At 43.1% G+C, this 12,420-nt stretch overlaps 1 protein-coding gene across 3 annotated transcripts in view; it reads left to right on the forward strand.

Annotated features, from left to right (window-relative positions):
• MICU1 (mitochondrial calcium uptake 1) overlaps positions 1-12,420 on the forward strand; it is a 133,022-nt gene that overhangs the window by 33,512 nt on the left and 87,090 nt on the right. For all 3 annotated transcript variants that reach the window (XM_067299696.1, XM_067299697.1, XM_067299698.1), the window contains exons 3-4: positions 4,071-4,257; positions 10,922-11,084. In XM_067299696.1, the coding sequence (XP_067155797.1) occupies positions 4,071-4,257; positions 10,922-11,084 (350 nt within the window). The remainder of the gene's footprint in view (positions 1-4,070; positions 4,258-10,921; positions 11,085-12,420) is intronic.

The raw sequence follows: 12,420 nt of genomic DNA on the forward strand, positions 1-12,420 counted from the left end.
TGAGGATGAGATAGAAGAGAGCTCCTCCCTTAAAATACTCCCCATCCCTGGAGGTTGCGTATTTTTATGTATGCTAAGTTCCACCAGACCAAGCTTGCTCTTGCTTTTCAATATGAAAACTTGAAATTTGAAGTGGCTTTTAAACACCACTTGGATGTCTCCAGATGTTTACATGCAAGGAGCATGGCAACTCTGGTCAAAGAGCACATCTGTCATGCAGAATTCGTCTCTCCTGCTTCTGTTTCAAAGTGAGGTCTTTACTGACTCCTGGACACCCTACTACTTGGGTCCTTTCAGTGATTTTGCTGGATCTCCTTGACTTCCTTCTGGGACTAAATTGCACCTGGTAACTTTTCTAACTGCTTTCAGGATTAGAATAACTGAGCACTGTTCTCTGACCAAAGCTTGTTGTTTAAACACACTGCTCTGCCTGTCTCTTGAAGAAAAATGCTTTAAAATAGGGGATTGTAATTTCTCAAATTGGAAAGCCTGCAACTGTGCAGTATCCTACCAATCTCTGCTGTGAGTCTCAGGACCCTTCTTGGGTGTATATCCTTTGGGTGCCTGTGTTTGACTCCTTCAAACAGTGCTTTGCTAAGTTGTGTGGTAGACCTTTTTGGTAAGCAGGTGGTTTTCTCTGGGAATGATGAACATAATTATGTGGCTGATTATTGTTTTTTTTTCTGAGGATTGAAAGAGGAGAGTGCTGAGTAGGTGGAAAATACTACCTTTGCCTTGAACTCAATTCAATGGGGAGAAAAACCTGAGGAGAATGAAGGGGTTGGAGCACACCACCTAGCATCCAGGGCAGGCTTGCTCTGTGGATAGTGACTGACATTTAGCGTTACGAACCAATTCTTTATATTTTTGTTTTCCTTTTGTGTACTAGGTTTGTGTAGAAGCTGTAGAAACGGGCACACCATTCCTGCCTAAACAGCCAGCGTGCCAGCTTTGGGCAAAGGGTAGGGGAGCAAGGTTGCAGCTATGGAGTCCGTCTCCTGGAAGATGGAGATGGAGAGTCTTTGCTTGCCTATGGCAGTGCAGCAGGATAGATATTTTTGGAGGAGTGGGATTCTTTCAGCTGCTTTTTGACATCTGCATTGAAAGACTCCTCCATGTGGATACAGTATGGAAGTTACAGGTGTTGGAGGTCAAAAATTTAAACGGAGGTTGGTTGTGGAGGATGCAAAATGAGTAGAGTAGTAGGTGTACATAGGGAGCAGATTCTTCAAGGGTTAATTCAGGGCTGGGAAAGTCTTTTGTACTGTGGCCTGGAGGTGTGGAGTAGCAGGGACTGTTTAAAACCTTGCTTGAGAAGTAGGTTACAAACTGTTCTTCTATTCTCAGAGCTCATTTTGCGTGCATGGTGGGAAGATGGTCTATAGAGCACCGTTAATTACCTGGATAAACTAGAGGTTAAAAAGACTGCATTCAAAGAACCAATTCCTGCACCATTATAGCCCACTAGCTCGACAGCCTGATGGATCAAAGGAATGCATAGGATTTGCTGAGAACTTTTGATTTTTGAGTTTCAACCATCCCTTCTCTGGTTTGCTAACTGTCAGGCAAGTATTACAGGAGCAAATCTTACCAGTACAGATCTTCTCTGACATGTTTGGTATGATGCAGCTTGGTTGTGTAGATAAGCAATCAGTTTTGAATGGCTTTTGTTTCTCAGTGACCCTCTAAGAGATTCTCTTAGAGATACTTAAGACTGGTTTCCTGCCTGCAGAAGGACTTTCCTTGTCAGCACTGGTGTTGTAGCCTTAGCTGGCAGCAGCTTATTGTGGTTTTGGCTGTTGTTGTAGTTCACTACAACTTTGTGAGCATGTGCCAGGGCTGATTAAACTTTCAGGAAAGGCTTCAGAAGTGCCAGCTTGGACTTTCAGCTCCAAGTGAGCCATCGGCTGCCTGGCTCTTCTGAGGAGTGAACTTCACTGTCTTGAGATGCTCCTGGAGGATGCAGAAGCCCTTCGTTTGGGCCTCCTGTCTGAAACGAGCAAGATTCTCAAGTTGTGTGAGAATATGGTTAATTTTAACACGTGTTCCTAAAGAAAAAGCGACTACATGCCCTGTTTCTGATCTGCTCTGTCTACCCTCAAGCTTCTGTTCAATTCGAACCAAGTTTGGTCCAGTGGAAGTCCTAAGGCTACTGCTTTGCCATTAGTCTTACAAAAGTATATTGGCAAATAAACACTAAGGACCTTTCCTGTAAGGAAAGGCTGATATGTTAGTCTCCATTTTTGTATGAAAAAGCTTTGTTAGTACTGCTGTTCACCAAGTATTTGTCTTTAAAACAAATCCTCACCGTTTAGTGGTTGTATTCTGTCCCAGTGTGAATGAGAAATCTGAACTGTTTAACCCCATTGTAGTGCATGGGGGTAATGCACCTTAATACTTTCAAAACAATTTTGGCAACTTGATGGTGGTTGTTCAAGTGTTTTCTGTAACTTGCTGAAGTGGTTATCGCAATATGAACAAAAGTGAATTTGATTTTATCATGATTCATTCTGTTCTTAAGTATAGTCTCCAGGAGTTTATTCTGGAAAGTGTTGATTTTTGGGGTGTCTGTGTGTGTGGTTCCCCCCCACCCCCCCTTCCCGTCAGTACTGTGGAAGGATTTGAATTTGTTAGCCCTTCCAAGACCTTCCAAATCTATCCTGTACTGTAATTGTTAGTGAATTAGTGGGTGTTGAGGCGGAATGAGTTGCCTTTTATTTTGGTAGCATTTAAAAATGACTGAAGGAGTCCCTGCCCTCCTCCTTCTTGGAATATGATGTGCTGAGATTGCTCCGGAGCTGTGTGCTGCTGGGGAGACATACATGGGTTCTTCTTTATTAACTTTATACGCCGTGTCTGTGTTTTCTAGCCAACTGATGGAATGAAATATGAATATCCTTTTGCTTAAAGCTTGTTTCAAAATCTTGGTTTAGTTTTGTTTTTTCCCCCCGAAGGCAGTGATGAAAGTAAAACAGTTATAAATGTGTTCTCAGCTACTGAAAATACCAAAGTATGAAACTTCATCAGAAGGCTCGTGACTAATGAGCACTCCCTAACTGTGTAAGCCCTTTGCTCTGTGATTAGTCCAAACATCCACCAGCAGTGCAAAGTAAAGGTGGCTTAGCTTAAGTTTCAGACAGGCTGGTTTGCCAAATCTTTTAATTTCTCTTTTTAAAGTACTCAGTTTCTTCAAGCCATTACTTGTGACATGCTAACATATGCTTAGGATTATAACTTCACTGATGTCAATGTGTATGGTCTTAAACTGCCTTGCAGGTAAAATGTAGGAACCGCCCTGGCGTTGTTTGGCGTATGGACTTAGTGTGCTCTTTATTTAACCAGTCCTTGGACAGTTGGTTATTCAGCAGCTAGGCAGGGAGACGAAGCAGTTTTGAACAGTGAGTCTTAGTCTACAAGCAGGGTTGCTGAAGGTCTGTGTGTCTGTGAACAGCGAGGAGAAGAGGTCCTTTGCTCTGCCCAGAGTAGTAGTTCCAGCTTGTGGATGAACAAATCCTGCAACACTGGTACCTACGGGAGGCTGGTAGATGAGAAATAAAACTCAACCTGTCACCTGTTGGAGACAAAGTAAATCAGTCGTGCTGAGAGGGAGAGGCTATTCTTTCTGAATCCTGCAGTGCTGACAGTAAAGCACGTTTCCATCAGTATCATATTTTTATTGAGGGATGTTAGAATTTAAAGCTAGAGGCAGCTATAGTATGCGCTTCCCAAGCTGAATCTTGACTGCCTAGCTTTTAGGAGAAGGTATGATAATTCATTCAGCAATGCGTCCTGATGTCTTTGAACTGGTTAAAAAAAAAAAAAAAAATCACTGTGACTATTAGTTTGTTTCTTTGAGTGGGAAAAACTTGATCAAAGAAACAGGAAGCAGCATACAATATTCCTTGGGGGGTCTCTAATTTTTTTGCTTTTGCTTTGCAGTCCTTCACACTGAACTGCAGCAGACGTTTCATTCGTGGAGAGCCTTGTGTGGCTCTCTTTATAGCTTTACCATTCTTAGCAGTCAGACCTGTTAATCTTCTAAGCTGGTGTTTTCTTCTTGCTTGTTGCAGGGCCTATGCAGAAGACTCATCGTCTGTAAAACACGATCCAAGGGCAGAACCAAATGAGAAGGTGAAGCACCAGGAGGAGGAGGAGAGCAGCAGCAGCAATGACAGCAGGAAGGCTGTAGCATCAGGCAATGAGGAGGCTCAGCCAGAGGGGAAGAAGAAAAAGCGTTCAGGGTTCAGGGACCGTAAGGTATGAAACCTTGCCATGTTATGCTGCAGCAGTTGCACTGCAGTGAAAAAGAGAAAAAATTTGTAGAACGCTTCATGCAAGCGCGTGTTCCAAGTCTGGCTTTTGGTCTGTACTTGCCTTATTTTCTAAAGGGGCCTTGCTATTTTGGGAATCTACTTTCTTGGCTTGCTACCTTGAGTTTCTTTAGGTAGAAACCTGCTTTTTGGAAAGCACAGTGCACTGATTTTCTGAAATGAAGAGCCCTTAGCACCTCCAGTTGGATGTCTGAGAGTGGATATCTGAGAAATCAAGACTCTTACCTTGAATTCTGTTAGAATGATGAATGCAAACTAGGGAATAAATTCAATAGTTTGTTTTAAAACAATCTTGTGTCTAGCCTGTATCTATGTGGAAGTCCATCCATTTGTATATGTTTACAGACAAACAGGCAGCATGTGTAGAAAGAAGTAGAGGACAAGTGTAGAAGGGAGGGTGGTAGGAAAGGAGTAACTTTGATTTATTTTATTTCCCTTTTTTAATTTTCTATGTAAATTAGTTGTCGGAATACAACTTTTTTCCTCCCTCATCTTGATTAGCCATGTTTCTCTCTCGAAGCCTATGCCGATTTAATTTTCGTATCAGACAAACTTTCAAGAGGAGGAAAGCTTGAGTAATTTGTATTGTCAGCTTGTGACTTGCCTTCAGTGCTGGATAGTCTCAAGGGCTTTGGGCTCTTCAGAATTATCTGACTAGTTTGGTGCTATCTGTAACCACTGTTGTTATAAGATGTACAATTCGGTCTGATGAAGAGACCTGTAGTTGAGAGTTGGCAGACAGCACTTCTTTTTTTTTTTTTTCCCCAAACCTGTCTGGATGTTGGTTTTATTGGTCTGTTTGATTTAGTATCTTTGCAGTGCCAAAGAGGAGAACGGAAGTATGTGTTCTTCACAATTTCTTTTCTGTACGATTTGCTTTTGATAATTACTTTAAGTCCATATCCTAGAGGCTGCATCTCATTAGTTGTTAAATTGTGGATGGTCATATATAGTGGTTTAATAGCTTTCCATAAAACCTAAAGAGGTGTTTTGTTTGAAGCTGCTGAATCATGTTCTGGTCTGGGTTAGATTAGATGACACAGCTTGCTTAAACTTCAAGTGTCTTGTGGTATTTGGAGCTACAGACTTTCCCTGCTGTGACATTCTGGTGGCAATTCGGTGAAGCCGTATTGAAAGATCCTAGGTTGAGATGTTGGGAATTGTTCAGGGAATCTGCGTGCTACATTTCTGTTAATTTTCTTGGCAATTGGGTGTTAGGTACTCTGACAGCATCAGCAAAGTTTCAACTGTTGCCAGTACCACTCAAGAAAAGCAGACTGTTTTTTCAGTGTCAGCAGATGGAGGCAGGTGGCAAAGAGCAAAGATACGATGGACCTTTGTGCGCACTTCTAGTTTTTTTTAAGCAAAAGAACATTTGTTGATATAGCTAGTACAAAGACTTTTTTGGTCTTACTTGGCTGGTTGCTTCTGGCTATAGAAGCCAGGGAACATTTGTTTGCAAGTGAGGACTTCTATTTTGGGTGCTAGGAAACAAGCCTAACCAGACGAGCTCTTTCCTTGCCGTACTTGTTGAGTGTGCTGAACCTCATGCCGCTGTTGCTTTTGCTTCATTTAATGCAGGCTGTGACCGGTAGTGTCTCAAATGCCGGGCTCTGTGTTTGTTGTGTTTGTGCAGATCCATTGTGGGCTTGGTGTTTAATCGGCAGTTGCCCTAGTGAGTAATCTCAGGAGATATGTGTGAACGCTCCCTGCTCTGATGACAGAGGAAGGTGTGCCCCATCCATGCTCCTGACTCAGAAATCAGGTGTGCTTGCAGGATACGCTGCTCCCATAACCAGTCATGTGTAGTAGCTAGGGAATTCCCGACACTTCTAGATATTAAACAAACCAAAAAAAACCCTTTGCAACTCTCCCTGTAACTAATTGAAAAGGATGCGGGATTTTCCTTGAGGAAAAATGCTTTCAATTAAGCTTAATTTTGCCACTTGTTTGTTATCTCAATGTTGGTTTTAATGAATCTGATGATGAGTGGTGGAATCATAAATTAAGCATGACGGTGTTATTTTGGGTAGTGACTCAGTGGAGAGGAAGTTGACTAGAAATCATTCAGTGGCTGGTGGAGCTGGTGCTGGCACCATGTGTGGCTGGTTCAAGGGCATGTGCTCTGTCATGTACGTGATATATAGGTCCTGCCTGCATAGGGCAGAAGAGGAAAAGGTTCAAGTGCTTTTATAGTTTGAAGGTTAATGATTGGTAATGCATGCTGCGAGTGGGCTGACATGTCAATTAATTTGCTGAAAGAACTTGGGCTGCTTTAACAAGATCTATTTGCAATGGTCGTTAGGACCTGGCAGGTATGTTGTGTTATGAGTGTTAATTGTGCTGAGACTTCATTTCAGTCTGCATTACAGTAGGAAACCTAATGAAAATGAATACTAATTTATCTACCCTGTTAGTATGCCCAGGGTGTGCAGTGAAGCCAGAGTGCTAGAGGTCCTGTTCTGTTTTGCCATCAGGGAGGCCCTGGTGATGCTCTGGAAGTGCATTGAGGTGTTATTTTAGGGCTTCATTTTCATGCATGCATAGGATTTTTATTTTATTTTTTTCCCCTACTTTTAACCTGAGGCTTAGCATGGACTTGACTCCATGGACATGACTATCTCAACTGTAGCTGCAGTCGTGTAGAGCAATAGGGATTACTTGCTGGTCTTTCTTCTCCAATAAATACTTGCATTAATACATGTCAGAAGTAGCTTTTCCCTTTTGGTCGAACAGTATCTTTCTGGGAGGCCCAGATTACACTAAGCTGCAGCTTTCTGCAGCTGGGTGAGAATTTCTGACTGGCCTCCACTGCACAGAGCACTGGTGCTTATTGGGGGAAAGCAGCTGTGTAGGTGCACGCTCCCAGGAAAGTGTTCCGGAGCATTTCTTAGGCAAGAGGGGAGCATGTTGTGGGAGAGGAGAATTGTCTAGGCTGTTTTTTCTTTTTTTTTTTTTTATTCTGAGATTGTTTAGAAATAGTGGAAAAACCTTACAAAAGCCCTCCCTACGTGTACACACGTGCATGAGTGCGCACACCCACTCCCCCTGCACTGATAGAATTGGAACAAGTGACCTTTCATGTCTACATGGGGAAGGACCTGTCTGTAGGGCGAGATCAGGACACCCATATTATTGCCTATTTCCTGTTTAGCCGCCCGTCTTGAATAAATGAACGGCTCGCGCTTGTGGTGCCTCACCCATTCCTTCCTTGATTTGGCTTTGTGCTCGATTCAGTCTTTAAGAGGGAAGGGCTGTAGCATATTTGTGTGTCAGTTGACGAGATCACGTTAGCAAAATTGAGGTAGTTGTGAGTTGAGCTGTGAGCAAAAGAAGAAAATATATTGCTGTGTTTGCTCATTGATTTATTGGAAAGTTTGAGGAAGTGTGATTAATTTGTGGTGAGGACAGCCTACTGGGTACTAAATAAACCTTTTTTAAGATTCTGCCCTTTGGTCTAGGTTTTGAGTTATTCGGGACTGTCATTTCTCAATTTTTTTAGGCATGTGTTTGTCCTTTGGTGTGTGTATAACTGCTAATTGCTGGAACTTGAATGCAAATAATAAAAATGAGCAGTTGCCTCCCACAAAGCTTTGAGCAGCTGTATTGCTGCTTTATCATGTTCACTTCAGAATCTGAAACTCAAATCACTTAACAGGCAACACCCATTCCTTATACCTGAATGGGTTCAGAGACTGTTTTGAGTGTTCATGGAGTTGCTAGGCTAGTTTAGTTCTATTTTTGACGAACACGGCAAACTTTATGACAAATTAAGATCGTTGCTAAAAACGCTTCATTTCCTGCTTTGATGTCTGATGCTACTCGGTGGCCTGATGCAAGATGAAATTGTCAGCTCTCCACCTACTGCGCTCTTAAATGCCTTTGTAAAAAGAGGATTTAACTTCTTTTGTTGAAGGAAGGGAAACCTGAAACTACTCTTAGATTTCTTACAAAACCACAGGCTGTGGGGGCAAACCTCGGGTGTTTGCAGACCTGCTGTGCACAGTAGCTGTGCTGCTGGCAGAGGCAGGAGACACTGTTTTAGCCTGTGACTTTGTTAGGCTTCTGTGAGCTGCGTCACGTTCTTTGGAAGCCAAATTGCCCCTCTCCGTTCTAGAGCTATGTATTCATAGCTGTATCTTCATGAGTGCCCGGCATAGATCCGAGGGAGTTTTTCATTTTGCAGTATGCTTGGGCAGAAGGCAGGAGGTGGCAAACGACCTAGGGAAGGCCCACGTGGTAAATAGACACTTTGCTTCTGTTGCTGGTAACGATTGTGGTGGGCTTGAGGGTGCAGAGAGCGTCTAGAGAAGGGCTGTTGGAAACTTGCTGTGTCCACAGTCAAAGCAAAAGGTAGACTGCTTAACATCAGTTAGGCAGGGGCCTGGATTATGTCAAGCTCGAGGTAAGAAAGAAATGGCAGGGAAGTGAGTGCTCCAGTAAGGAGGAGTCTCGGTGAAGCTGTCTGGGCTTTGTACCTCTAGTTGAAGAGGACTAACTGCAATACCCATATTCCAGAAATGAGAAGAGGAAAAGTGCCAGACAGCAACAGGCCCCTCAGCAGCATCTTAGCAAGGTCTTAAATTGGAGATAGAGAGAAGATCAGTCACAGATGCCAAGTTGATTGGGATGAAATGCAACATGGTTTTACTGGCAGAAATGTCAGGCTAACATCTCTGGTGCAGCTGCTGAGTGGTTGAGTAAAAGTGGTGCAACTTACCTATAATCTACCTGAGCTGAAGCAAAGCATTTGATAGTGCCCTGCAAGAAATCATTCCTCAAGCTTGGAAAATCAGGATTATTATGAAAAGTCTGACAGATGAGCGTTTCAGCTAGAAAGGAACACTAAAGCAGGCTATGTTGAAAGGGGTGTTAGGGATGGGGAGAGTTACTGGTTGTGCGCTGCAGTGTCTGCTCTTGCTTCCAGTCCTGGCTTTGATACTCTGGTTGTACACGAGTTACCACCAGCCTGGCGGATGCTTTAAACGAAGTCATGAGCAGCTTTGCAGTTGGGAAGAGCTACGAAGGGGTATGTTGCCACTTACCATCCATCAGCTAAGCTGCAGCAACTTGTAATTTTGCAGTGAAACAACCGCTCTTGATCCAGTGCCCATATCTTTAGAGGACTGTCTGGACTGAAGCAATAGAAACAGGATGAAGTCTGGCTCTAAGGGCAAAGGCTGGTGACGAAAGGGACTAGTAGCAAAAATTGGCAGGCGGCTGAAGCAGAGAGGCAGCTGAATGTATTGGTTGCTGCAAGGGTATCTCTGTGTTCCTGATGTGCTTAGTTGTGAAACAGCTATGGTGATGCTAAGATGTATCGGGAAGACTACTTCCAGTAACGACAACGCCATATCAGTACCACTGCTCGCATCGGGGTGGGACCTCCTGCCAAATGTTGCTTATCTGCTGGTTGCCACCAGCTGGAAAGCTGAACTGGAACAAGAACAGAGGAGAGGGGCTTGGTTTTCCCTAGTTGTTTTACTGACCCGTGTTCCGGGTGGGAACAAGCTTGCTTTATCCTAGGAAAGCGAAGACTTAGAGAGGTTGTTTTGTTTCTGATAAATATCGGGGTGGAGAAGCTGTTCAAGTTAAAGGACAAGGTTGAAGCAGGACCAAAGACATAAATGATCTACAGATGCCTTGGCAGTATCCTTGATCTTGCCTGCTCCTCTCCCAGCAGAACATTTTTTTTTTTTTAATGTGGCTCTTGGCCAGTAGTACTGAAGGTTTTGAGTACATTATGGACTATTAAACATTGTGTGTGATAATGTAGAAATAAAAATTAATGAGGAAAGACTCCTGCTCTAATACATAACTAAGTGTAGGTCTAATTTTGTACCTTTTTTCCCCCTTTTGTGGTCTCATATTGTGATTTTTGTTTTTTAAAGCTTTCCACTGTTTAATGAACCCCAGATGTCTGTTTTGGGGAAAATAGTTCTAGGTACAAAATCATCTCTGCTGGCAGAGTTAGCAAATGGCAAATTGGTGTGGAGAAGAGGACTGAGTGTAGAACGCTGGCAGAATTTTGCAAAAATGTGATGGAAAAGAAGAAAAAGTGAGGCTGGATGGACTGAGTGACCAGCTGTGGCTCTAGGTAATTTTTTCCAAGCTTCAGCCCAAAAGTGAAGTTCCTTCCCAGCTCTCCAAGATAGTTTATGTTCTCTTAATTCATTTATTAATCATGACCCAGACTGTTCAACATTGTGAATTTGGTTTAAAAATGTTGAAATGTTTTAGATTTACAGATCCGATGATAGCACTTTTTAGGATTCATGTTTAAAAGGGTCTTCAGGAGTTTTGTTCTCCCCCCCCTTCTCTGCCATCACGAAGAGTAGAAACTTATCAATAATAAAGAATCTTAGTGTTTGTTCTTAATCCCATGACATCAGGAGCCGATACTTCCAGTTTTACTGGATAAATGGGACTTCTGATGCTTTCAGCATTGCCTCTCGTGAGTGTTGTGCTGCTGTTGCATGTACAGCTTGGCTGTAATGTGGCAAAACCTTCATGGGACTAGCTACAGCTCCCAAGTTAGGTGTGGGGGGAGAAACTCTAGATATCTAATATTGGTTAAATTTTATTTCCAGGTGATGGAATATGAGAACAGGATCAGAGCCTACTCCACACCAGACAAAATCTTCAGATACTTTGCAACTTTGAAAGTAATAAATGAGCACGGTGAATCAGAGGTTTTTATGACGCCACAGGATTTTGTGAGATCGATAACACCTAATGAAAAACAACCAGAAAGTAAGTGGTGTGTGTGTGTGTAGTAATTGGAGAAAATAATGCAGCAAATGAGAAGAAAAATACAGTCTCTGCTTGTTTGGTCTTTGCAAGCAGGTACAGTGCTGAGCAGAAAAGGGGGGCTTGCTAGCCGCTTAGCACCTGGGGTACTCCGGTGGTGAAAATGGATGGTGGTCTCAAGCCAGGCTTTATAGCAGCGTGACAATATACAAAGGATAACGGAGTGCCACAGGGCAGAGAGCCGCTAATGTGGCTGAGCAGGAGCCGCGCTTGTCTCTCCGACAGGAGCCTGCAGCATGTCCAGGCCGGTTTGTAACCAGTTGACTCACAGCAGTGCAGTGCTGCCAAATAGTGGCTGTAAGTCATACCCCCAAGTGTTGATTGCAGTACAGTCAGCGCTAACTTCTTGGGAGTTTTGAATCCAGGATTGTTAGGGCTAGGAAGCACCCCTGGAAGCTATCTATTCTATCTGCATGCCCCCAAACCAAAATTAACAGCATACCCGAACCCTCCCATGGTGCAGTGAGGTGCTATTCCATCATACTAGATCTCTTCGGTTGCAAGCCCTTAAAAAGCAAGACAGATGACTTCCTTGCATATTTGCTATTGAAAGATTACTTTAAATTGAAGCATTTTAATAACTGTCATAAACCTATAAAAGGTGGATACGTTGGCAAGGAAGACCTTTGAAATAAAGGGCTCCTGGCAGCCCCATCTGCGTGGCGGGTCTGAGCTGTGATGCAGCTGGCCAGTCCAGGACTCGCCTCGCTGGCTGCTGCAAATCCCCCGAGGTTTGGTATGAAACATGGCCATTTTGGTGCCTCTGCAGGGAGGCAGACAGCAGACCGGAGAGCGGTTACTGACTTCTCTGGTCTGGAAAGCTGCATCCTGAGCATTTGGGAGGAGGTTGGCAGGAAGATTTTGTGTGTGTTCTGGTTTGGAGGAGATTCTTATCTGGGGTGAGATGTGGGGAAATTGGGTTTTGTAGTCTCTCGCAATGTATCTCAAAGAATGAAACAGATTTCTGTCAAATTAAAACTCCTCTCTTCAAGCATTGATGAAGAACCTCAGCCCCCAAGTGTTACCTTTTTTCAGAGTGGGGTTTATGTATAAACTGTGAAACTGTTTTGATGTTCTATTTGACAGCTGCTAAATAAATACCATGTATACTTGTACTTAAACAACAATATGAAGTATATACAGGGGGAAGAAAAAAATAATCCTGTCGTTAGTGCTAAAGCATGCTTGTGAATCAAAATGAAGGTTTTCTATCAAGTCCTGAAAATAGCTCTGGCTTTTTATATGAATTACATGTTCTCATCTTCAGTGCTGGAATAGT

This window comes from Apteryx mantelli, chromosome 7 (genome assembly GCF_036417845.1).
Source record: "Apteryx mantelli isolate bAptMan1 chromosome 7, bAptMan1.hap1, whole genome shotgun sequence".
NCBI classification, from domain to species: domain Eukaryota; kingdom Metazoa; phylum Chordata; class Aves; order Apterygiformes; family Apterygidae; genus Apteryx; species Apteryx mantelli.